The sequence below is a fragment of the Danio rerio genome, chromosome 19, assembly GCF_052040795.2.
Source record: "Danio rerio strain M-AB ecotype USA chromosome 19, GRCz13ab, whole genome shotgun sequence".
Classification (NCBI taxonomy): Eukaryota; Metazoa; Chordata; class Actinopteri; order Cypriniformes; family Danionidae; genus Danio; species Danio rerio.
This window is the reverse complement of record NC_141039.2, coordinates 45382046-45409570: the sequence shown is the minus strand read 5'-3', so window position 1 is coordinate 45409570 and position 27525 is coordinate 45382046. Positions and strand designations below refer to the sequence as shown.

The following is a 27525-nucleotide window of genomic DNA, read 5'->3' as shown; positions in this document are numbered from 1 at the left end:
CACTGCACCATGACTTTATATTATATACTGGACAATATTTCTGTTAAATGACGAGACTTTTGTCTAAGCAAAGTCAGACCTTCCTGTCCTAATGAAATCATTAATTATCAAGGCATGATCATATTTTATTTAGGTGAAATAAGCGTAATCTAGAGGAGTTTGCCTTTCATATAAGCCACTTCTCAAATGATTAACTAAAGGTCAAGTTATTATTTGCTGTTCCTAAAACTTGGATAGGCAACAAGACTTTTGTCAGGGGTGTACATCAAAACAGCATGAACATTACTTTTAATAGTTCTCAAACCAAAACAACTTCCCCCAAAATAAATTTAATCTAAATTAAATACTATTAATATATATATATATATATATATATATATATATATATATATATATATATATATATATATATATATATAATTATAAATAAATACAATAAATCATCAAACATAATCATCTTCTGCTTTCCCAAATTAAAATCACTCCAGAGAAAATATATGAAAATTACTTTTATTTCTGGTACAGGCATTAATTGTGTACATCTCAGCACTCCCTATGGAAGAGAGGCTTTTCTTTAGACAAACAGTGACATGAGGAAACCATCATCATCATCATTATTATTATTATAACAGAAACAAGAGGATCCACCGCATTCAATCTGAGGAGCAGAACTAACCTCCACGTTATTTGATCATCTGTTCAACCTGGAAACATTGTGTAAGTCTAAAAGTGAGCATCCGACGACTGCCAGGAATCCAACGGCGTGACATTTTTTGTATTGTGGTTTCAGTTTCAGTGCAGACTTGGTCATTCCTTTTTTAACGTATATATTTTCTGAGCATTAAAAGGAGTTGACATTCTCATCACAACCATGCTCCTCTATAAAGTGGCAATAATAAGCACAGTACATGCCAAAGCACAGCTGCCCAATACATCACTACTGAGATGGACGACCTACTGAGTTCAGTCGCTATTCAAGACCACGACGGGGGGAAAAAAGCTGTCTGACCGCAGTCATGATGGTCGAGCATAACTGGAGCAGCTGACGGTAAACCATGTGTGCAATGAGAAAAGCACCAGTCATATCCTAAACGTACGATTAAAAGGATGTGAAAGGCATTATAGGGAAATATCATTTACGGAGGCCTGCGATTGTGCTTGTTTATTCAACAATAACTGTGTTATAATCTGTGCCAGGAGCTACCAGTCACATATAGATGCCAGGCACAGAGAATATGGAGCACAACGATCAACAATCAATCTAAAAACCAAAAGACTAATCATTGAATTCTAAATGGCTGACGCTTCATTTAATCAACGACAAAGAAACCATGGCACCAGAAACGATTGGTCTTGAAAGAGAAATTGGAAAATTAAAATGGTCACACTTTACAATTGAGTTCCATTAGTTTATGTTTGTTAAAGGGTAAGTTCCCAACCAAAATTACCATTGTATTATTAAAGGGATAGTTCACCCAAAATACAAATATTTTGTCATCATTTATTCGCTCTTTTCTTGTCACAAACGGTTTCTTTTTACTGTTGAACACAAAAACAATCACAAAAACCGATAACCATTGACTTGCATAGTATTTGTTTTTCCTACTATGGAAGTTATTGGCTACCGGTTTCTAGCATTCTTCTAAAATATCTTCATAAACGCTTGGAACCACTTGAGGGTGAGTAAATGTTAATTGTTTTTATGTGAACCATCTCTTTATTTATTGACCCTCGTGTTATTACAATCCCCAACTTCAGAACGCAGGATATTTCAGATGAAACCCAAGAGCTCTCTAAGCCTCACGACAGCCCCCCAAGATGTGTAAAGTACAGAAAGGAACCAAAAATATCCTCAAAATTGTGACCTTCAGTGGTTCAACTGTAATGATATAAAGCTACAAGAATACTTCTGTGTGCATAAAAACAATAAAATAATAACTTCATTCAACGGTTTCTTCTTATTAACGTACAAATCGATACATTTCTCACTTATATTTAAGCACATTCTTTAAAGGATAGTTCACCCAAAAGTGAATACAGAGAGGGTAATCTCACTATTTACTCACCCTAAATGTTTGGAAGCCACGTCTATCAGCTGATCTGTCTTTGAGCCAATACGCTGACAGATCAGCTGATAAACGTGGCTTTCAAATGCTCTAGTGTCTATGTATATGTTTTACACTCGGTGAAAAGTGGTGAATTGTCCCTTTAAACCACTGATTGTTTTTTGTGTTCACATTCTCAACAGATATGACTGTGATTGGCTCTGAAGGTCATCACTTCACCATCACTTCATCAAGTGCAAAACATATGCATGGACACTAGAGTGTTTCAAAGCTACGTTTAACAGCTAATCCATTAGCGTATAATTCATAGATCCACTCATAGATGGTTCAGCTGACAGACGTAGCTTTCAAACACTCGTTTAAAGGGTTCAGTCTGTGTATCTGTGTTTGCGCTTGGTGAAGAGTTGTGAACCGTCCCTTTAAATCGCTGATAGGTTGTCGTGTTCACATGCTTAACAGATAAAGACTCTGAAGGTCATCATTTCACCACTTTTCATCAAGCGCAAACATATACATGGATACTAGAGCGTTTGAAAGCCACGTTTATCAGCTAATCCATCAGCATATTTTTTTATATATCGGATATATATATATATATATATATATATATATATATATATATATATATATATATATATATATATATATATATATAGTTGGATCAGCTGATAGGTGTGGCTTTCAAACACTCATTTAAAATGTTTAGTTTATGTATTTGTGTTTGCGCTTGGTGAAGAGTGGTGAAGTGATGAACTTCAGAGCCAATCACAGCCTTATTTGTGGAGCATGTGAACACAATGGCCAATCAGCAGTGTTAAAACTCTACAGTGCTCAAATGTTAGCGCAAGATTGAGGTTTTACTTTCATTTTCAATATTGATTGCAACGTTAATACTTTTGACAACTCTACCCTGAAGAGAGGAAATTGTTAAATAATAAATTCATTATTTTTGTGTTTTGTTAGTTTGTGTGTGGCCAAAAGTATTCTTGTAGCTTCATAGCATTACAATTGAATCACTACAGACACATGATCCTGTTTTGAGGATGTTTTTGGTTCCTTTCTGGACTGTAGTGTGCACAAAAGTATTCTCATAGCTTTATAGCATTACGATTGAACCACTAAAGACACATGGTCCTGTATTGAGGGTGTTTTTGGGACCTTTCTGAATTTTAAACATCTCGGGACCCTTGTTTCTATGGAGGGTCAGAGAGCTCCCAGGTTTCATTCAAGATATCTTAATTTATGTTCAAAGGTCTCAGGGGCTTAATAATAACGAATTAATCACAGAATATTAATATTTGGGTTTTATTTTACACTTAATAATGAATTATTAAAATCCAAAATGCACTGTGAGCTAACAAAAACTAACAACGAATGACTGTATTTTCAATAACCAACATTAACAACGAACTAATACTGTAATAATAGTATAGCTCATTGTTTGTTCATGCTAATAAATTCATTAACTAATAGAACTTTATTGTAAAGTGTGACCTCCCCCCACCCCCCAAAAAAAAACAAACAATATCAGCACTGAGAGCAAAACTGAACCTGGCGTTAGCTGCAGGTCACCATACTCAAAATCCCAGGAATTATTTCATCCAGACAGACATAAAGACGTCCTGCGCATGCCTTTAGTCAGGACGCATTTCCCCACATTTTGCACGAGAGGTCATTACTATCTACCTTGGGGTTTTTTTTGATGGCGTCTGTAGGCCAGAAATGGTTGACAACTCACAGACGAACAAACTCAAGTACTGTACGCTCAGAGTCGCAAAGACAATCGATTCTTCACCATGCTGAAGTAAAAGTGGTCACAGTTCTCCATGTTCTTGCGGACTCCCGCTCGCCTCCATCCCTCCTTTAAAAACGCACTTAATTAAAAGCCCGCCGCTCGCTCACACACTGGCATCAGTTTAAGTGTTTTCAATATGAAACAATTTTACGCACTGAAGTCAGATTCTAACAGTTAGGAGGCCCTGCTCGACCCCGGCCATTTTTCTCCATCTCACACCGAGACGTGAAGAACGAGGGAGAGATTGGGGAGAGGACGAGAGAGGAGGATGGAGGGAACACTTTTGGTGCGGCAGTGATGGCGTCACAGTCTCTGCTCGTCTACTTCAGGACCAGGTGAAATCCATCATTGCTGTCGTCTGAGGAAGAGCCAAGATGGAGCACAAGTGAGACAAGATGGAGAACAGATAGGTTGGAGTTTATAGCATATCAGCTTTAATAGCAATGTTTTCATCGACTTATGTTTATTTCAATAGGAATATCAAACAAAAAGACAAAAATTTGCATAAATAATTTATCCGAGTAGGATAACTTTTAATCCGATTAGACATAAGGTGCATAAAAAACGTTTACTAAATAAATTCCAGCATGTGCATCAAGAAAAGTCATGTGATTTTATTTTAATAGGTCATGTGGTTATAAAAATGTTTGCAATGGGGTGGTAATATGGTATTAATTGACACAGCAGAGCGAGTACATCTGAAGTGTTGTTTTGGTCATCCTAAAATCCCTCAGCTAAAGTCTGTCATCACAGTGGTTCAGTATTATCATTACAGGCCCATAGTGAGGGGTGTTCAGGTGGTATGAAAGACCCACCCCCTCACTGAGGTCAGGAATTTGTCCAATACAAGAGCTCATTTGACTATTTTGACTGCCATGTTAAAATGAATTAAGAAATTAACCCATCGATAAAGGCTTTAAGACCAAGCGGAATCCTGTGTTGGCCGTCTGAGGAAAGTGTAATGTGCTGGCCAGTTTATTATTCGCCTAATAAATGACAATTGGCTAGTTTTTAGATACCCATTTGTTTCTAATGATATACAGTTGAAGTCAGAATTATTAGCCCCCCTGAATTATAAGCGCCCCTGTTTATTTTTTTTCCTTATTTCTGTTTAACGGAGGGAAGATTGTTTCAACACATTTCTAAGCATAACAGTTTTAAAAATCTATTTCTAATAACGGATTTATTTTATCTTTGCCATGATGACAGTAAATAATATTTTACTTGATATTTTAATATTGATAATTAGGTGAACTAGGCAGGTTAGGGTAATTAGGCAAGTTATTGTACAATGATGGTTTGCTCTGTAGACTATCAAAAAAAAAAAAAAAAAAAAAAAAAGCTTAAAGGGGCTAATAATTTTGTCCCAAAAATGGTTTTTAAAAAATTATAAACTGCTTTTATTCGAGCCGAAATAAAACAAATAAGACTTTCTCCAGAATAAAAAATATTATCAGACATACTGTGAAAATTTCCTTGCTCTGTTAAACATCATTTGGGAAATATTTAAAATAGAAAAAAATCAAAAGGGGGCTAATAATTCTGACTTCAACTGTATGTAATATGAGTTTTGAAAAAAAAAACCGAGTTTTGTTATTTCTTATACAATTTTGTTCTCTTTGACTCACTGGATGGAAATGTTGCTTTATTCGCACATCTTTTATGCGATATTCCAATTTTGTGCATAAATCTTACACACATCTTTAGATGGAAACATGGCTACTAGCAAAAACAGATCAACTTTACAGTTTATAAATAACACCGGCTCAAAACAATAAAAAGCCAAGCAATAATAACACAAAATAAAAATCTGAAACCATTTTTTAAGATATACTAATTCAACAATTTCAAAGTATTCATATTTCTAAATAATTCCATAATGTCATAACAATAATTAGATGCCTCATTATATTAATAGCAATGCATTATGAAAGTATGTGTTTTACATGTAGGATAATGGAGAATGAAATGTTTCTGGTGTACTGATTTGTTTTTAGTGTGATGTGAAAATGCTTTACCTTGTATTATGCTAATGATGAAACTGCTCTCATCAAGGAAGTTATAAACCATCTGTAAGCAGAAAAAAGTGTGTCCATGAAAGATTGTGTTTACTTTAGATGCAAGTATGATCTCCTTCTTAAATTAAACTTTATGAATGGATGTCATTTTATAAGGGATTTATTAGCTTTTTTCTCCAAAGACATCTAGTCAATATTATTATAGGTTGCTTTAGTAATTATTCACCTACACATTACTTCATACAAAGTCAACAGCACTGGTTTTATTCATAGAAAATAATAGACATTACTTTAACACACTATTTACAATACTTTATGATTTACTTTCTTTAAAAAAAACAGACTTTCAAAAACATACATAAAGTTACATTTATAATAATAATAATAATAATAATAACAACAATTATATGGGATTTTCCAATTTTTTCAATGTTTTTTTTTTTTACTTTTTCCAACTCCTCCAGGAAAAACTTTGGATTTGTTGATTTATATATTTTCTCAAATACAAAATGATCAAAATAATTAATCAAATCTTTAATCATTTTATCATGAAATATGAAAGTGTATTTGTTAGTGCTGTCAGTTGCCATTGATTTTGTAATAAAAAATCTCTGAATAAAACCTAACAAAGGTTTAAAAAAGACAAAGAATAAATAATTTTATTGAGCAAGAAATCAATTAAATTTAAAGTAAAACATTTCTGATTATTTACATTTCAAATAAATGCTTCATTGAACTTAATTTTTATAAAATAACCCTTAAAGGGCACCTATTTTACCCCTTTTACACGATGCAAGATAAGCCTTTGGTGTCTTCAGTATGTGTCTGTAAAGCTTCAGCTCAAAATACCCATCAGATCATTTATTAAAGCCTCCAGAATCTGCCCATTTTGGTTTCTGAGTATAGAGTAGCTGATTTTGTAGCCTGTGGCTTTAAATGCAAATGGGCTGCTTTTTCCTGCCCAACACTCCCATGTGCGTCTGCTTCTCATCGTGTTACATCAGATAAACAGCAGTCAGTGATAAAGACAGACAAGGATGAAGCTGATATACAGCTCATTAGTTAAAAATACCAAGTATTGGTGGTGATGTATTTGTGGTGGAGTTTATTCAAGCCTTTCTGAAATGATGAGTTACACACAAATGCTGTTTGCAGCACACATATATGTGCGTTTACTGACACCATGTGGTCGTGGTGATTATATTAGTTAAGAATTACAGTGATTTTACTGTCTTTATTACAAACATGCTCTGTTTTAAAAACATTTTAAACTTATAAAAATCAGACAGTTTTATTAATCATTTTATTCCCAGTTTATTTGCAAAAAAAAAAAAAAAAAAAAAAAAAAGGTTTAGTGTTTTTATGGTATTATAGAAAAGAGGCATCTGTCAAAGAATTCGGGTGTGGGGAAACCGCACTCCTGCATCACCTTGCAGTGGGCCTCTAAATCACTGGAATTTGGGTCCTATTTTAATATCATGAAATATATAAAGAAAAAAAGAGAATTATTAGCTGCGTCCCAAATCCCATACTTATGCACTATTCTAAGCCATTTTGTAGTATAAATAGTGTAAGTAGTGCATTCACACTGAAAACTCATTCAGCCGCTAAAATGAAGTGTGTAATGATGGACACTTCACGCACTCAACGACCGCAGGTTTGCTCATGTAGCGGAAGGGGCGGAGCTATCAGGCGCACATGTTGGATAACTTTGTTTATTTTGGATGGTGAAAGCAAAATTCTCCTACGAGAGTGATTATAGTGCCTCCCGATGATGAATGCAGTCATACTCACAGCAGGTATTATTTGACAATTCGGTCGTTTATTTCACTGATTTGGCGACCGTCAAACATCATCAGAGAAACGGTTTGAATTTCCACTTCGTAAGAAAACATTAGTGCTCTATTTGGGACAACACTACATACATATACTATTCTGTTGAGTGTGTAAGTGCATAAGTACATAGTGCATAAGTGCATAGCGTGCTATTTGGGACGCAGCTATTGCCTTTATATTACTCCAATATGACAGTGGACACACTATACCTACAGTTCTGTCCAAACAGCTCACAAAAGTTGATTTTCCTCATAGGTGCCCTTTAAAAGATCACTATTTACAATCCAAGCAGTTTTCAGGACCGATAATAATCTAAATCGTTTCTTTTAGCATAATATTAGCATAATTTCTCTGAAGATTGGAGTGACGATGCTGAAAATGCAGCTTTGACATCACAGGAATAATCGAAACGTTATATTGTATTAAATTCTAATTTTAATGCAACATTTTAAAACATTAATGCTTTATGTATCCTTTGTGAGCAAAAACCATTAAAATGTGTGTGTGTGTGTGTGTGTGTGTGTGTGTGTATATCTTACGTCACTTCTGATCAACACATTCTGTTCCAGCAGTACATGAATACTACATTCACTAGACAAATCAGTCACATGATGTCCCTCACCTACACCACCCATTTATTCATGACAAATGATAACAGAAGACAAAAAGGGTACGATGAAGCGAGTTTTATGCAAAACATTATTCAAACGAGCAGTTATATTTGCCCAGAGAGTAGAGGAAGAGATTGTGTGAATGTGTGTGTGTTTACCTGGTCACTGAGCAGTATGTGTATCCCTGTCGGCCCCTGTTTGTACACTTGACTGATGTGGGTAAGTGGCAGCGCTAGAACACTGGAGATCTTCCTGGTGAGCTCACAAGCCGTCATCTCTTCAAGGTAAAGAGCGTGATAAACTACACGCAAAGACAAAACCGTAATGAATTTACTTCAAATTTAACAGTCTGACCGAAGAAAAACAAACATCTGCACAACACCCTTACAAACACTGACAGAGAGCCGTGAATATAGAGATACATATTGATGGAAAATGATATCTATATATTACATGTCTGATATTTTTGTGCTAATTAAGAATAACTATTAAGCTATTCTTTTATGCTGATTTAGGTCAGTTACGGATCAACAAATATTTGTATGTATGTATATATGTATATCTGTGTATATTCATTATGTGCATATAAACACACATCAATGGCCATTTTATTAGGTACAGCTCTCCAACTGCTCGTTAACGCAAATTTCTAATTAGCCAATCTCATGGCAGCAACTCAATGCATTTAGAGATGTAGACATGGTCAAGACAGCAGCAGAAGTCCACACCGGGTGGCACTCCTGTCAGCTAAGAACAGGAAACTGAGGCTACAATTCACACAAGCTCACCAAAATTAGACAATAGAAGATTAGAGAAACGTTGTCTGGTCTGATGAGTCTCGATTTCTGTTGCAACATTTAGATGGTAGGGTCAGAATTTGGCAACAACAACATAAAAGCATGGATCCATCCTGCCTTGTGTCAACGGTTCAGGCTGCTGGTGGTGGTGTAATAGTGTGATTGAGCATTGTGTCAGCACCACAGTCTACCTGAGTATTGTTGTTGACCATGTCGATCTCTTTATGACCACAGTGCACTCATCTTCTGATGGCTACTTCCAGCAGGATAATGCACTATGTCATGAAGGGCAAATCATCTCAGACTGGTTTCTTGAACATGACAATGAGTTCACTGTACTCAAATGGCCACCACAGTCACCAGAACTCAATTCAACAGAGCACCTTTGGGATGGGATGGAATGGGAGATTTGCATCATGGATGTGCAGCCGACAAATCTGCAGCAACTGTGTAATGCTATCATGTCAATATGGACCAAAAGCTCTGAGGAACTTTTCAGTACTTCCAGTACCTTTTTCAATCTATACCATGAAGGGTTAAAGCAGTTCTGAAAACAAAAGAAAGTCCTAGTATACTAGTAAGGTGTACCTAATAAAGTGGCCGGTGAGTGAATATATGTATAAAGAATGTTTATACATGTCTATATACTTTAAAATACTTACTTTAATTGTAATTATATACATTTGTTATATATATACAAATATATATATATATATATAAATAATATATATATATATAAATAAATATATATATATATAAAACAAATGTATATAATTACAATTAAAGTATTTTAAAGTATATAGACATCTATGTGTGTGCATTTATATATACATAATAATTATACACAGTACATGCACATATATTATGCAAATAAACTTTGTACATCAGTCACGAATAATTATTAATCAGCACTACACTAAATCCACCAGTTCCTATAAAAATGATTTAGTCAATAAATCCTCAATTCAAATAAATCTTTCAAAATGAAAATTTTTATGAAAACAAACATGTCAATGAAAGTCGATGTTCATACCCAGAGCTCAAACTTTTAGATTTACATAAAGCAAACTGATTATTTTCTTGGTAATTGTGTTTTGGGTTTCACCACAACTGTGCTACTGACGTCTGTTATTAGCTGTGGCTCCAGAGAGAACTGTGTCAGCTCTGACTGGTGGTCTTACTGCATTTATTTATGCAGTACTGATACAATACATCACAAATTCAGCATCAGCTCTTATAGTGTCGTCTTTTAGTGGGGAGCATTAGGAAAATAGAGTCTTTCGTCTCCATAATTCTAATGCTTTACAATTCATTAAGTAAAATCACAATATATCGCAGAAAAATTAAACATTATAATGGCAGTGTTTTCAAATATCGTGCAGCCCTACAACAGCTGTTAATTAGTACATTGATTGTGGTATGATGCGTGCAAGTCTCTTTTTTTAATATCTTTACCAGGTATGGCTGCTGGGCTGCTGTGTTCTCCGTTCTTGCTGCGTCCCCGTTTCTCCAGCAGAGGGCTCTCGCTCTGAGACGCTTCCAGAGACACATAAAGTGTGAGTCTGGGCCGCACTGCTCTGTTTGGGACATACACACACAAACACACATCAGTACAAGGCTTCAGTTTACATCTTCAGAACTGTAATATAAAGATCACTTCTATTGTACCTGGACTTAAGTGCATTGTAGAGTCTAATTCCATCGGCAGCACCACAAATTTGGACTAAATCTTCACGAGTTAATTTCAGTAGATCAGAACCTGCAGTAGGAGAAACACACATTAACTGATTCTCTCATTATTAACCACATTTGGTTAATTTGTTAAAAGTGATAATTCGCAAAGACCAAACGCTACTCAATGAATAACAAATGTTGTCAAGTCTGCCATTAGAAAAAATAACTTATATACTAAAAGCTAAACAACGTGTGAGTCCTTTCATTAGTTACAAGTTATAAGTGGAATTAACAGAGGAAGAAGTTGATGAATAATTTTTGATGGATAATGCAGTTCCAGCTTTATAGTTTTCCATTGATACATTACTTAATATATATTTGCTTTGCCTAGTACTCAGTATGATTATAATTGTCATGTTTGAATAGATTACTATTATTGAAGAAAAAGAGGAGCAGTTTTATTTTCATTTATTTTTTATTTTATTTATTTATTTTTTGTTGTTTGTTTGCTCGTTTGTTGTTTGCTTTTAGTTTTTATTATAAAGATATATATATATATATATCCCATATTTTGTATAATTTGTGAATGCAACAAGGTTATTATTGTTGTAAAATGTTTGTAAAATGTTGTATTTCAATGTGTACAAACTGAAAACTAAAAATATTATGGTAAAAAAAGATATTATATATATATATATATATATATATATATATATATATATATATATATATATATATATATATATATATAAAAAAGATATAATTCATTTAAAATTGCTGTTTAATGAATGACCCTCAGGCTATTCAGGATAACGTTTTTGTTTTGTTTTGTTCAGTAAGTCATGCAAAATGATTTTTTTAGCTGAAATATGAGTTTTGAGTATTGAATGTGAATTAGAGGTAATAATGTAAATAACATTCAGATTCAAGCACAGAGAGGTTTTTTTCGTTTCATAAAGACTTCAATGTATCCCCAGGGGTCTGTTCTTCGTATCTCGCTTAAATGATCTAAGATGATTTGGCAGATCCCGGATCTTTTAATCTTGATAACTGATCTCTCGCTAATTTGGTTCTTCAAACAAGTTCGTGAATCAGATTAGAATGTCTGGATGAACTGATCTGAGATCGCTGCGTGTGTTGTGAAGGACAGATCTATCAATCCTCGAAATCATGATCAGCTATGCAACGATTGGCTGACGGCACAGCAGCGTAATCATGACATCATCTGATAGATATTCAGTTATTCATGTGAGCTAAATTACATCAAATTAGTAGTAAACGGTTTGTTAAATATGATACACAATAAGTATCATGTGTTCATGTGTCAAGAGTATTTAGCAATTTATTTAGTTTTACAGTTAGAGTGGATTTTCTCTATTATAGTAGCCATAGTAGTATTATTGTAGCCGTTTTCTTAATCGATGTAAAGAATAACTGGATGTTCACAAATATTATTAAAGATATTGGATATTGGTAAAGGCGTTTCTAAAGTGTATATAACAACCGGTACTACTGTAAGAAAATATCAGAATTCGGTACATACTTTCAGTATTATCTTTGCCTAAACTGACTCAATCTAATCCTGTTTACATGAAATAAGCTGCTGCTCCCAAGCAGGTTTGAGCTACCAGAACTGTTGCTATGACAACAACTCTCGGATCAGTTTTAAAGAACGAAACGATCCTGGATCGTGTCAAATCGTCAATAACCAAATCCAGCTAACTGAATAACCCACGTACGAAGAACGGACCCCTGGAGACTTGAGTTTTAATTTTCCTTTGCCTGTGTGTTTTTTTTACTCTGAAAGTGTTGACAGACATTTACTTGCATTTTAACATTCAGTAAAGATCATGATTATAGCTAAAAGTCTTCTCTCGTGAAGTGCTTTGAAATGTGCATTTTTATTCGATGTTTGTCGTAACTTCAACCAAAACACAAAGAGAGGGCGGGACATAGGGTAGCTCCTCCCTTTAAAAAACAGCCAATAGCATTTTGCTTTATCACAGCTCTGTCAGTGAAAGTGGTTGAGCCCAAGTGCATCAAACTAAAAGCATCTTAAAACGGGCAGGGCATGTCAGACACTAGACCGCATTTGATTGGTCAAGATTGGATGAGAAACTGAAGTATGAGGAGATATGAATAAAACGTTGATCTATTTAAGGCTGGTTTATACTTCTGCGTTGAGTAATCGCCGTGCATTTAAACTTCTGCATGCTGCTCTGCAATAACACTTCCGAAATGCTGGCTGGCAGTCATGCCAGGAACATGTTATGTTTATTTGTATAGAGTTTCTTTGAGGGTGTTTTGTTTTTTTCTGAACGCTACTTTAATATACAAGTAGCTCAAACTTGCTCAATTTTAACCATAAGGTAAACACAAAACAAAAGTTTCCATCTGGAGTTCCTTCACAGGACTCCACACTGGTAAACACGCGCTCCATCGGGCACTCGGCTCTCATCACCGCATACACTCATCACAACTTTCCAAGCAGACCAATCACAGAGCTTGAGCTATGCATCGTTGTGACGTGTAGTTACATTTTTTAGAGAGGTGCACGTCAGCATTGGTGTCAGTCACGGCAAGGGCTGTGACCGAAGGCTGCGCCGGACCATACGCGTGTGTTTGACACAGAAATATAAATCAGCCTTTAGGCAGAAGTGACAAACTACAAGCTTTACATGTTTATATCAGTCTTATATCTTCTAAACGTGAATTTTGTCATTGTTTTGGAGCACACTAGCTTATAGAAGCTAGCTAAGAACTAAAAATACTGATACTAACATTTAAAAAAAGTTAGTTGGGACCTTTAATGCTCTACTGTAAAAAAAAAAAAGTCACATCAAGGATGGTATGGGATGTGGTGGTATTTATGCAGTAATGTGATATTTATGTAGGTACAGGTAGCTACATTTTTAAGTATTGATTCAAAAAAACATTGATTTTTACAACATGAAACTGTGTCTGTGTAAATACCTGAGAAATGGGCGAAAACACGACTGTAGGAGTTGAATCTGTTCTTAAGGAGCCACTTCTGTGTGTCCTGTATGGAGGCCGTAGGACTGAGAGACTGTATAATAAAAGTGCACATTTAATTTTTAAATGCTAATTAGAATAGGAGCATTTTCCTCTTAAAATATATAATTAACCTTTTTAAAAAAGCACATTATATTGTAAAACTGCAGATTATAAGAGAAATATATATTAAGCAAGGCTGAAAAGATGCCATGAAATAAAAAAGTAATCATGATTTTTTTTATCCCACAATTTGGACTGCTATTGAAATATGTTGAATTAAAAAAAAAAAGAAATAGAAATCCCAATATAAGAGGAAAAGGCTAAATTGTGAGGTTTGCAATTTTTCATTCATGGACTTTCTTCTTAAAATTCAGAGCTGATGTCAAAATTCTGCTTTTGTTGTTTGTTTGTTTGTTTTAAAGAGGGTCTATAATGCACAAATAACCTTAATAAGATTTAAACAGTAGTGGCAACAGCCTGTAAATATAGCCAGCTTCTAATGCCAAAAATGAATTAATTCTATTTTTATAATCACACTTGATAAAAACAGTCAGCAGAAACACTTTGATTGACATTCTCACTTTATACAGGTCATCAGAGGGGGTAAACCCCGCCCATTAGTGACCATCTCCCTCTCATTAGCATAGACAGCCCTGAGTGAGATGCATTAGAGTTTTATATTTGCTGCGTAGCTCCGCCTTCTTTTGAAAAGAGCTCAATCTCATTTAAATTTAAAGCAACAGTCACCAAAATGGCATAATTTCGATCAAAACCTAAAAGTGTCAGTTTCGAAGAGTTATGAAACAAAATTTATGAGGCATTTTTAGCTCAAACTTTACATTCACACTCTATGGACATCAGAGACACAATATAGCATTCCCTTTAATTTTAGAACTATGACTTTTACGAAATTGCAACAATAAACACAGTACATCTCCAAGGTAAAACAGAGTAAAAATGAAACATACAAACCTCCACAACCGTGAGGTTACCAAGATCTCCTTGGTGGTTTGGTGAAGACGACTCACTAAAAACAAAAGTATCAAACATTGAATAACTGCTCATCACAGGAACACTGTTAAAAAGGCCCTGTTTCCATGTGGCATTAAAATGCTATTAGATAAGGATTTTAAGACACTTTCCTCTTTTTTCCATCATGATATACACTGCCTGACAAAAGTCTTGTCGTCGATCCCAGTTGTAAGAGCAACGAATAATAACTTGACGTAGTTGATCATTTGAAAAGTGGCAGATGATAAATTTTCAGATGAATCTTCTGTTGAACAATCATCACAAATACTGCAGAAGACCTGTTGGAACCCGCATGGAGCCAAGATTCTCATAGAAATTAGTCAAGCTTGGTGAAGGAAAAATCATGGTTTGGGGTTACATTCAGTAATGGGGCGTGCGAGAGATCTGCAGAGTGGATGGCAACATCAACAGCCTGAGGTATCAAGTCATTTGTGCTGCCCATTACATTACAAACCACAGGAGAGGGCAAATTCTTCAGCAGGATAGCGCTCCTTCTCATACTTCAGCCTCCACATCATAGTTTGTGAAGGCAAAGGAGGTCAAGGTGCTCCAGGATTGGCCAGCCCAGCCACCAGACATGAACATTATTGAGCATGTCTGGGGTAAGATGAAGGAGGAGGCATTGAAAATGAATACAAAGAATCTTGATGAACTCTGGGAGTCCTGCAGGAACGCTTTCTTTGCCATTCCCGATGAATTTATTAATTGGTTATTTAAGTTATTGCAGAGATGTATGGATGCTGTCCTCCAAGCTCATGATGGAGTCAGACACAGTATTCATTCTGTTTCCACTGCAGCATGACTTTATATTCTATACTGGACATTATTTCTGTTAAGTGACAAGACTTTTTTCTAAGCAAAGTCAGACCTTCCTGTCCTAATTAATATTGAAGGCATGATCATATTTTATTTAAAAAAAATAAATGTAATCTAGAGGCCTTTTGCCTTTCATATAAGCCACCTCTGATACCAAATGATCAACTAAAAGTCCAGTTATTATTTGTTGTTCCTAAAACTCAGGGGTGTACTTCATCTTTATCTGATTGGGATGCACAAGTACTATTGAATACACTATTAAAGCAAGTGGATACAGTTTCCACTTATATTTAATATTGCCACTGACAAAACTGCATGTTATTATGAGGTGTTCACAGGGCCAGAGATGCACTGATGTGTGTGTCACCTGTCTGGTACTGTGCTGCTGGAGCTGTAGGTGTTTGTGGTGGAGGTGAAGGTCGGTGTGGCTGCTGTAATGGGGTTGACATATGCATTATCTGGCCATGGAGAGCACTAGAATGAGGGAAAGAGGAAAAAGGCATTAAGATTAATACAGAGCACAGAGAAACATCTGGATCACAATGATGGAGGCAGAAATAATCATAACTGTGGAGTCTGACTCCAGCAAGAGTGAACTGAACACAGCAGAGGTGAATGAGTGAGTGGGTGAATGAGTGAGTTAGTTAGTGGCTGAGAAAGAGAGTAAATGAGTGAGTGGGTGAGCAAGGGATGAATGGGTGAATGAATTAGTGTAAATAAGGGGGTGAGTAAGTGAATGAGTGAGTGGGTGAATGAGTGAGTTAGTTAGTGGCTGAGAAAGATAGTAACTGAGTGAGTGGGTGAGCAAGGAATGAATGGGTGAATGAATAAGTGTAAATAAGGGAGTGAGTAAGTGTGAATGAGTGAGTGAGTGTGAATGAGTGAGTAAATGGGGGACTGAAGGGTGAGTGAAACTGAATGAGTGAGTGGGTGATTGAGCGAGTGAGTGAGAGACCAAATGAGTGAGTGGGTGAGCATAGGACGAATGGGTGAATGAGTGAGTAAATGAGGGAGCCAATTGGTGAGTGCGTGTGAATGAATGAGTGAGTAAATGAGGAAGTGAATGGGTGAGTAAGTGAAACCGAATGAGTAAGTGGGTGAATAAACAAGTGAGTTAGTGAGTAAGGGTACAAGCATGGTGAGCAAGGGATGAAAGGGTGAATGAATGAGTTAATGAGGGAATGAATGGGTGAGTGAAACCGAATGAGTGAGTGGTGGGTGAATGAAAAATTAAGTTGGTAGGTGAAAAAGAGAGCGGTGAGCAAGGGATGAATGGGTGAGTATGAGTGAATGGGTGAGTATGAGTGAGTGCAAATAAGTGAGTGGGAATTAGAGAGTAAATGGGTGGGTGAATGAGAGGGCAAATTAGTGAGTGTGAATGAGTGAGCGAATGGGTAACCAAGTAAGGGAATGAGTAAGTGAGGTGGGTAAGTGAATGAATGAGTGAATGGGTGAGTGAGTGAAACCCAATGAGTGAGTGGACGAGTGAATTAGCAAATGAGTTAGTAAGAGCATGAATGAGTGAGTGGGTGAGCAAAGGATGAATGCGTGAATGAGTCAATGAGTGAGTAAATGAAGGAGTGAATGAGTGAGTGCATGGGTGGGTTAATGAGTGAGTGCAAATAGGTGAGTAATTGTAAGGGAGTAAATAAGTGAGGTGAGCGTGAATTAGTAAGTAAATAAGTGAGTGAATGAGTGAGTGGGTGAGTGAATTAGCAAGCGACTTAGTGAGTAAGAGAGTGAGTGAGTGAGCAAAAGATGAATGGGTGAATGAGTCAATGAGTGAGTAAATGAAGTGGTGAATGTGTGAGTGAGTGAGTGTGTGTGTGAAGGAGTGAGAGTGCAAATGAGTGAATATGAGTGAGTGAATGTGTAAACAAGTAAGGGAGTGAATAAGTAAGTGGATGAGCAAAGGGTGAATGGGTGAATGAGTCAATGAGTGAGTAAATGAAGAAGGAGTAAACAGGTGAGTGAGTGTATGTGTGGGTGAATGAGTGAGTAAGTGTAAATGAGTATGAGTGAGTGAAATAAGTGAGTGTTAATGAGTGAGTGAATGAAAGTGCAAAAGAGTGAGTGTGAGTGAACGAATGAATGGGTAAACAAGTAAGGTGAATAAGTGAATGAATGAGAGAACAAGTAGGTAATTGAGAGAGTAAGTGAATTGAGTGAGTGAATAAAGAGGTGCATGAATGAATGGGTCAGTAAGTGAATCAATGAAAGAGAAAGTAGATGAGTGAGACTGAGTGAGTGAGTGAGTGAGTGAGTGAGTGAGTGAGTGAGTGAGTTGATGGCTGAATTAGAGTGAGTGGTTAAGAGAGAATATGCACTTACACTTCCTCTCTTGCTTTTGGCGATGGAATCTCCACAGTCTGCAGGAAGTGTCCGCTTGCTGGACTTCTTCAGCTCGAGTTCCACTACCTCCTCCATAACAGGCTCCAATCGAGTCTACAGACAGACAGACAGACAGACAGACAGACAGACAGACAGACAGACAGACAGACAGACAGACAGACACACTTAGTTGGCATTACTTTCATAGCAAGTAACAAGTTAGAATACAATCAAAGAGCGGTTTACACATATTTTAAAAGCATGCTTTACATAGAAACCTGATGGATTAATGGTTTATTTGTGTTTGTCGGATAATATCTGTCATTAAAAAAACTTCAAGCAGAACAATGACATTTTTAAAGTCATTTATACAATGCAATTACATCAAGCTAACAAAATAGGCTGTAAGTGCACACATTTTAGAGAGATCTGTTTAACATTTCCTATTGGCTGCTTATTCAATCTACTAAAGCAAATCAAATATTAATATTCTTGCCTCTGACAGTATAGTGGTATCATAAGAGGGCTGATATTTCTCTTTCTCCTGCGGAGTCCTCTTCTCCATCTTCTCCCGGTCTGTTTTCTGTTTTCTGTCTGCTCCCTTTGGCTGTGAAAGAAGACAAGAAGAACATTTTAGAACAAACTATGAATAAAACTGACCATGAAATGATATTCAAGTCATTCTTCAAAATCTGAAACTCCTGCAACTCTTTTCAAGTGGGTAAAGGATGACTTCTTATTTTCTTGTGAACAGTTCCTTCATTTATAAAAATTGTTAACCGTTCAAAACAAACTATAACAACAAAACATGGATACAAATGCAATATTCACTCTTCAACCACACCCCATATGTACTGCCCTCCACTAATATTGGCACTCTTTTTTAATCAAAGGCTGCTGTGATTTGTTTTCAAGCCCTGTGATATCTTAATGAAAGTATCGTCTTAATCAAATTAAAATCAGATTACATATTGGTGTCCATGTAAACTACTCATTGAGAGTTTTTTTTTTTTTTGTTTAAGCGATGGTTCACCCCAAAATTCTCATCTCCTCTGATTAGAAGGCTGAAAACCTGTAACTATTGACTTCCATAGCCACATAAGCAAGTCAATGGTTACATGTTTTCAGCTTTCAATAAAAACAAAATCAGGGGAGTTTTTGTGTTTAACAGGAGAAATAAAGACAATCAGGTTTGGAAGAGTAATGGGGTGATTTCAATGATGACAGTATTTTCATTATCGGTGAATCTCTTTAACAGTTTGTGTAAAAGATCAAAAGGTTAAACTAAGATAATTTCAGAGCTCTCCCTTGCTGATATTTACCCAGGACGCCAGTATTAGCGGAGGGCACAGTGTTTTTGTGTGTGTGTGTGTGTGTGTGTGTGTGTGTGTGACGTCACCTTGAAGACTTTGATCTGGCAGCTGGCGGAGTGCAGGTGTTCAATGTACTCTCCGCTTTCATCCTGTTTGAAGGTGTCGATCTGGATCCGGAACGGAACTCCTTTCTCTCCGCCGTGTTTCCGCGGAGTGAACTCTGTACTGATGCAATGAACCTTCAGAGACGGAAGGAAAGAGGGAAAGATAAATAACATGGTGGCTTTCTGGAGCACATTAGATTTTCCTTGGCACCCATTACTCTAGATCAGGATGTGCCAGATACGCTTTTAATCAGCTAGAATGATATCCATATGTTTGAAACTCGATCGGATGCTTCCAGGGCCAGGAGATAATGTCAGAGAGTCAGCTTCCCTAATCAAGACTCTCTCCAACATATCAGAGACACCAGGATCATCTCAAACATGTCTGACTCTTTCTGCTCCTCTGTGTTTGTGTGTGGAAAGAGAATTTCTGGCCAATGAGATTGTGCTTCAGGCATGCTCAATTCATTAACTACACTAAACAGCTGTAGGGATCTTGACAACAAGCACTAAATAAAACTGACCTGCAGTAATATGCACCAGGGTGGCTAAGTCAACGGTTGACTGAAGGCGTGCCTGAAGTTGAGGCTAACGCGATCACCATAGCAGCGTCAGCCAATGAAATTCAGTCAGCAATAGGCCAGTGTCTAGCTGGTGTATTTGCATACAGTGATCTGATTGGCTGACGCTTCCGTCGGCGCTTGAAAAGTTGAGCTAGTCCTAACTTCTGCAGCGAGCAATGCCTCTGACAATGCAGTTCGGCAACACATGATGTCACCCATTCAAAGTGAATAGGAAGCGTTGACGCTGATGCGCCGTGTGAATGGGGTGTTACCGGGTTTCCTCCGGGTGCTCTGGTTTTCCTCACAGTCCAAAGCCATGCACCATAGGTGAACTGAATAAACTAAATTGGCTGTAGTGTATGAGGCTGGAAGGGCATCTGCTGCATAAAACATATGCTGGAATAGTTGGAGGTTCATTCTGCTGTGGCGACCCCTGATAAATAAGGGACTAAACCAGGAGTGTTCAATGCCGGTTCTGGAGGGCCGGTGTCCTGCATATTTTAGTTCCAACCCCAATTAAACACAGCTAAGCAAGCTCTTTGTAGGTGTACTAGAAACCTCCTGGCAGGTGTGTTGAAGGAAGTTGGAACTTAACAACGCAGGACTTAACTGTGCTAAACCAAAGGAAAATTAATGAACGCGCACCAGTAAATGCTCAACTGCATATGTATGTGCATAAAACAAACAGGTCTGCCAACATTATATCGAATATATGTAACGCATAAATGTATGAATTATGAAATAAAACTGTATTATTTGGCCATGTGACCTTTTGGAGTATTTTTGGCCACGTAAATGTTTTTGATAAAAGCATGCATAAAACATAGTTTCCTGAGACAAATCCTTTAAATCTGATGGCGATTAATTAATTGGATGGATACAGCAAAATAAAATCATGGCTTTATGCTAATTTTAAAGGCGTGTTATTAATAGCAGATAAATAATTTATTAAAAAATGGGGTTTCTATTATAACACAAAGCCGACTGCAGTTCTGATGTTTTTGCTTTGATTCAAATTTGATTTATTTTGTGTTTATTACAGTCCTAAAATTTGGTTGTACAAAATAGGGCTGCACGATTAATTGAAAAAAAGATCACGATCTCGATTTGACCCTACACACGATCTTAATTCAGCTTTTCTATGATTCAGCCAATTATATTTTCAAGGTTCATATTTTCAACATGCCACAGCCATGTCACCCTGCAGCCCAAGACCGCTTACTCACCGAAGCTAAGCAGGGCTGAGCCTGGTCAGTACCTGGATGGGAGACCACTAGGGAACACTAGGTTGCTGTTGGAAGTAGTGTTAGATAGGCCAGCAGGGGGCGCTCAATCTGCAGTCTGTGTGAGTCCTAATGCCCCAGTAAAAGTGAAGGGGACACTACACTGTCAGTGAGCGCCATCCAGGCCCGTGCAGAGACCGTACAAAGGGCATGTGCAGGATAAACTTTTTAAAGAGGGGGGGGGGGGTGTTGTCGCACGCGTACTGTAAAGCGGCGGAGGGGGGGGGTATGAGCGCGCGTACTCCAGATCAGTATTGTCGTGCGCCTACTGAAGGGCGGGACGGAGGGTGTGTCGCGTCGCGGGGGCACTTTTGATCATTTTGGAAGGGCACTTTTTATCCAAGACTAAAAAGGGCATGTGCACTGCACAGGTTGAGCCCTATGTGTGCACGTGCCTGGCGCCGTCTTTCGGATGAGACGTTAAACCAAGGTCCTGACTCTCTGTGGTCATTAAAAATCCCATGGCACTTCTCGTGAAAGAGCAGGGGTGTAACCCCGGTGTCCTGGCCAAAGTCCCTTAATCGGCCCTTACGATCATGGCCTCCCAATCATCCCCATCCACCGAATTGGCTCTATCACTGTCTCTCCACTCCCCTGGTGTGTGGTGAGCGCACTGGTGCTGTTGTCCTGTGGCTGCCGTCGCATCATCCAAGTGGATGCTGCACACTGGTGGTGGTGTGGAGAGACCCCCCTCATGATTGTGAAGCGCTTTGGGTGTATGGCCATATACAATAAATGCACTATATAAATACACATTACATTACAAGATCAGGAGAGAAGCTTAAAGGCGGTCGCACAAGTCTTCACAGGAACATGAACATCTTCAAATGGTGTTAAAAGTGTCACGTACTGCATTTATAAGGTATAATTCACCCAGAAATGTAATTTCTATTTTCATGTAATGATGTATGTGCGGCCGCGAAATCACACGTGAGCTGATCACGAGCTACCGAGAACGAGCGCACACAGCACGCCAATGACGGCTGCTTTAGTGAACAGAACCTGCATAGTCTGTGAATAACATGTAATAAAGTTGTAAATAACGTTCAGTTAGTTGAACAGAGCGATCGTTTGAGAGCCGCGCTGAAAGAATGATTTGCATGTGTGTGTGTTTTATCACAGTGACAGCAGCCAACAGCCGCACTCGGAAGTGAAAATGAAACTGGCCGCACATCATTTAAATGATCATAATGCATTTTATGGTTATGATTCCGACAAGCATTTGATATAGCTAACACAGTGTTGTGCATGAAAATAAATGTTTAACAGTGCAAGTATAACTACTCTAGCTTATATAATGTTGAATATAATGCAAGAAGAAATCTGATAATGACAAATGTCTGATTTTACCAGTGATTAAAATGGTCTAATAATGCTGTCAATGACAAATGACAAGCACATGTCTCAAACGTAATCATTTAACTTTATAATTATGAACAGGTGTACTCTGATGTCATCACTTTACTGTGAAATAACAAACAGGACAGATTGAAAGTAGTAATGGGAAGTTTGGATCATTTTACTGACTCGGATCTTTGAGTCTTGTTCATCGAAATGAACGAATCTTTTTTCGAGTCATTTCGTTCATTTGGTTCAATTTGCCAAAATATTATTAAAATGTTACGAATTGTTTCCAAACACATCTACAACTAGCCCAAAAGGTTGATCACACAACAAATAAGTCATAAATAGAATACTATAAGGAGAAAATGATAATTCAATATTTCCCTGCTCTTTTGTCTATGAAGGCATTGTTGTCTCTTTGCTCAGCTCAGCACTTCATGTCTTCAAATGTCAGTGGTTTGTTCACGTTACTGACAGTCACATATAATCTTTACCAATGTACACAGTCTGAGTCGATAGGAGCCATGATAATTAGTCAACCTTTCAATTCAATTCTTTTTGGCCTGTGAGGAACGAATGACTCAGACCTGATAGAGGACTCGAGAGATGAACGGTTCAATTCTTTTTCCGGCTCTAAATGCATATGATTGACTTCTGTCTTTCCGCGATGAACAACTCAAAAGACTTGAAATGAACGATATCACCTGCACAAATGTGCGCATGTGCAGATGAACGAATCACTCCCTGAGAGGACTTATAGTTCCCGAGTCATATTGAAGATTCGTTCAAAATGAACGAATCATTCTTGAACGACCCATCACTAATTGAAAGTCTGTTCAAGTCCACCATAATGACTGTACAAAGATGAGCATTTTAAGCAACAGTAGAGCTACACATAGGCCTAATATTATTGTTGTTTTACCATATCGTCACCTTAGAGTTATAAGGTTATAAGGTATGCAGCCCTGGTACAAAAGCATCAATGCCAGCAGCTGATTTCCACATTTATCTGTCAGTCTACGCTGAAAAAATATCCCATGCAATGCTGCAACAGCAGTAATCTAATGCAGTGTTTCTCAACCACTTTCCTGTCTCTTTAATTAAACACACCTGATTGAGATCATCAGCTCATTAGCAGAGACTGAAAGACCTGTAATGGGTGTGACAGACAAAGGAGACATCCAAAACATGCAGTGCTGGTGGGCCTCTAGGAACGTGGTTGAGTGTAAATCTGTGGTGTACCTGCACAAACACAGAGGCCCGTTTGGAGAGATCCCACAGAAACTCTGCAGCGTTGAGCTGTGAAGGATGAGCTTGAGCCTCAGTGATGCCCACTGACATGGGGATATCTGAAACAAACACAGTACAAACACAGTAAACTCCCTCTGCAGTAGCTTTACACTACTCTGACACTAGAGCTGCACAATATTGGGAAAAACCAGACGTTGCCATATGTTGCTTTTTTTCTCATGTATGTTGCATGTCCTTATTTAATGTTGGGGATGATTTCATCCACTCTGGGCTAATTTTGAGGCTGAATTTGGCCACAACTTTCTCTGTGTTTCAGCAAATGGAATGATCTTTGCTGACAGATTTATTTATTTTGGGAAAATGCTTTGAAACTATCAAAAAACTATCAAAAATGTTTTTGCCCCATTGACTTCCAGTATGATGACATTTTTTGATTGTAAATATATGACACCATATAATCATGCAATGACACCTTATAATCATGCATGTGTAAGAGTGTTCTTTTATCTTGATATATCTGAGAAAATCAAAATGAGCAGCTCAGGGTCAGGGGTCTGTTCTTCGTACGTGGATTACTCCGTTAGCTGGATTTGGATATTGACAATTTAACACGATCCAGGATCGTTTCATTCTTCAAAACTCACCTGTTGTCATAGCAACATTTATGGTAGCTCAAACCTGCTTGGGAGCAGGTTTATTTCATGTAAACAGGATTATATAGGGTCAGTTCAAGCAAAAATAATACTGAAAGTGTATACCAAATACTGATATTTTCTTACAGTATTTATATACACTTGGGAAAAAAGTAAATGTATATTTTTAACAAAAAAAAAAAAAAAAAAATATATATATATATATATATATATATATATATATATATATATATATATATATATATATATATATTAATAAAACTTATGCAATCTGCACTCCAAAATAAAAGTAAAGACTGCCACCTGGTGGTTCAAAGAGAAAATTTTTTGATATAAACTTTTTAAATACGAACGTGTACATGCACAATATTCGACTTATTTAAAAAAAAGATAATAATTTATGCAGTCATGCACGTGTTTTCTACTCTAATATAACGATGATCTGATGCTTTGCAAAGGTTGATATCAAAATCGATATCAAAATGCTTTTTTGATGCAAAATTTAGTTTTTTCCTTACACCGATTAAAAAAAAACTTGAGTAGGCCTAGTCTACTATAATAAAGAAAATCTTCTCTAAATGTAGAACTAAATACACTGATATGCATTGAAATACGTGATGAATACTCTCAACACATGAAAGTGTAAAGCCTGCAGCTCACAACAAATCTGTAAAGTTATTGCGTCTCATATTTAACAAACCCTTTACTGCAAATATGATGTAATTTTGCTCACATGGATAACTGAATATTATTAAAAGATCCAGGATCTGCCAAATTATCTTAGATCATTTAAGTGAAGTACGACGAACAGACCCCAGCTCTCAGAAGATAGCCAACATAGTAAGTGTATATATGCATGCACACTATAATCTGCTGTTTTACTCAATAGAGCTCCATATAAAATCCAGAAAGTTTTTTAAAAGCCTATCTAAAGCGTTAATGATAACTAGAGGATGCTGGAGACCGTTATAGACCGTTATAGGATGAGTATATGCTGTCATGGCTTTGCAATCAGAAATGTGGTTACGATGGAAGTCAATGGAGCAAAAACAGTCACAAGCATAATGAGAGGGTAGTCAATTTGAACACGTGGGTTAATAATTCTGTCTGGAACATTGCAATGTTGATAGTAAAATGATATATTGTGCAGCACTGTGCAACACCTGATGAAGAAACGATAACATGTAAACTAGAATAACCTCATCAACAGGCTCTCACCGATATCAAGGAGGCGATCGCCAGGCCGATTCCACTTCCAGCCCTCCAGCTGCTGGTGCTCCATGTACTGAAGCCTTCGGTCGTGGAAAACCACCCTAACTATACTCTTTTATTCACCCCAAACCAAACACACACACACACAAACACAAGAGCATCAGGACACGCAGCCTTCTGATTCAATCTACCAGCACAAGAAAATCAGATCTGCTTCATGTTTGGAGTCTAATGTCAACAAAGTGCATTGCTGTTAAGATTTTTATCTATTTTTAATCATTTATTCGTTTTTATTTTCTTGTTTCTTTGATTCGTGTTTATGTTAAGCACTTTGAATTACCATTGTGTATAAAATGTGCAATATAAACAAACTTGCTTTGCCTTAAAATCAATAAAACATCAGAACAAGGTTCGTACACAATTGTCATTTCTGTATACTGTTTATACTCTTAGTTGATTCCACACATTGATTTTTATTTTATTTTCAATCCAACAATACTTTTACACCACAGGCAATCACTTGTGAAAAGTGCAATCAGAGTAAAATATTTATATATTTGAGCCATTCTGCAATACTCACAACACACAAAATCCCAGACATCCTGCAGTGATAAACCCACATGAGCTCTCACCTTCACAATCTTGTTGAGTTCAGGCATCTCCCCTTTTTTCCTGTTATCAAGCATCCGGATTTCATAAGACTGGCCTGAAGGAGAGATAAGATGTGTTAGTGAATAATAACTCCTAACACTTATATTAAAAGCCTGAAATACTCAGGAAAAAAAAGCCATTTTAATTCTGTTTAACAGTAAAAAAAAAAAAGCTGAAAAATACCAGAGCAGTGACATTTACATTATTATTTAAATGTGTGCTGTGCTCTTTACTTTCAATAACTAAATTGGGGTGTAACAATATTCAAAGCAAACCCAAAAACTGCTTATTATCCTAATTTGTAATTTATAATGAGAATTAAAACACTATTGTTTAAACATTTTAAACACTATCGTTTGGCTTGTCGGCTGGTATTATATGCAAGCTTTTTCATTCATTCATTCATTTTCTTGTCGGATTAGTCCCTTTATTAATTCGGGGTCACCACAGCAGAATGAACCGCCAACTTATCCAGCAAGTTTTTACGCAGCGGATGCGCATACAGTCGCAACCCATCTCTGGAAAACATCCACACATGCACACATACACTACGGACAATTTAGCCAAGCCAATTCATGCACGCTTTTTAATGCACTAAAATATTTCCTATTATTATTTTATTGCTTACTATAATATTTATTACTAAACTAAAACAAGCTAAAGCATTTATTTACAAATATGTATTTAATAGGCAAGATTTCTATAATACGTCTATAAGTAACGTTATGATTTTGAATGAAGTAATGTTGGGAAAAACATTTTTTAAATGTAAAATTATATAAAACATTTTAAAATATTGTTTTAGAATAATTATTATTTATTAAAACGTCTCTCTGCCGGCTATAAACAAACACATAAAAAAATAAACTAACTACATTTGTTAAATTGTTAAAATTGTTGGTTTCAAAAAAAGTTTTAAAGTTTAAATAGTTAAACTTATAAATTCCTTTGGTCTCACGACACAATTTAAAAGGAAATCAAGCTTTAAATAGGAAAAATATCGAAACCATTTGGTCATTTTCAACGAGATGCTAATGGTCTAATCTGATTTAATCATTTATGCTAAGCTAAGCTAAGCTAAAAATGCTCCCGCCAAACCCAACGATCAGCTACATGAATTCAAAAAAGATTTAACCCTAACGCCCTATTCACACGGGGCG

At 36.7% G+C, this 27525-nt stretch overlaps 1 protein-coding gene across 7 annotated transcripts in view; it reads right to left on the bottom strand.

The window, feature by feature from the left end:
- Positions 1 to 496: 496 nt before the first annotated feature.
- ubp1 (upstream binding protein 1) overlaps positions 497 to 27525 on the bottom strand; it is a 39006-nt gene continuing 11977 nt past the window's right edge. The window contains exons 3-18 of one of the 7 annotated variants that reach the window (XR_015515631.2): positions 26347 to 26420; positions 25721 to 25826; positions 23841 to 23947; positions 19391 to 19543; positions 18488 to 18598; positions 17992 to 18105; positions 16028 to 16134; positions 14785 to 14839; positions 13771 to 13864; positions 10792 to 10882; positions 10579 to 10700; positions 8485 to 8627; positions 5880 to 5931; positions 3252 to 4219; positions 2756 to 3200; positions 497 to 2156 (exon numbers count right to left, since the gene is read on the bottom strand). Coding sequence is in view for 2 of the 7 variants with exons in the window: in XM_087293809.2 (XP_087149935.1) it covers positions 4182 to 4219; positions 5880 to 5931; positions 8485 to 8627; positions 10579 to 10700; positions 10792 to 10882; positions 13771 to 13864; positions 14785 to 14839; positions 16028 to 16134; positions 17992 to 18105; positions 18488 to 18598; positions 19391 to 19543; positions 23841 to 23947; positions 25721 to 25826; positions 26347 to 26420 (1367 nt within the window). In the remaining 5 variants the exon portion in view is untranslated. 7 annotated transcript variants of the gene reach the window in all.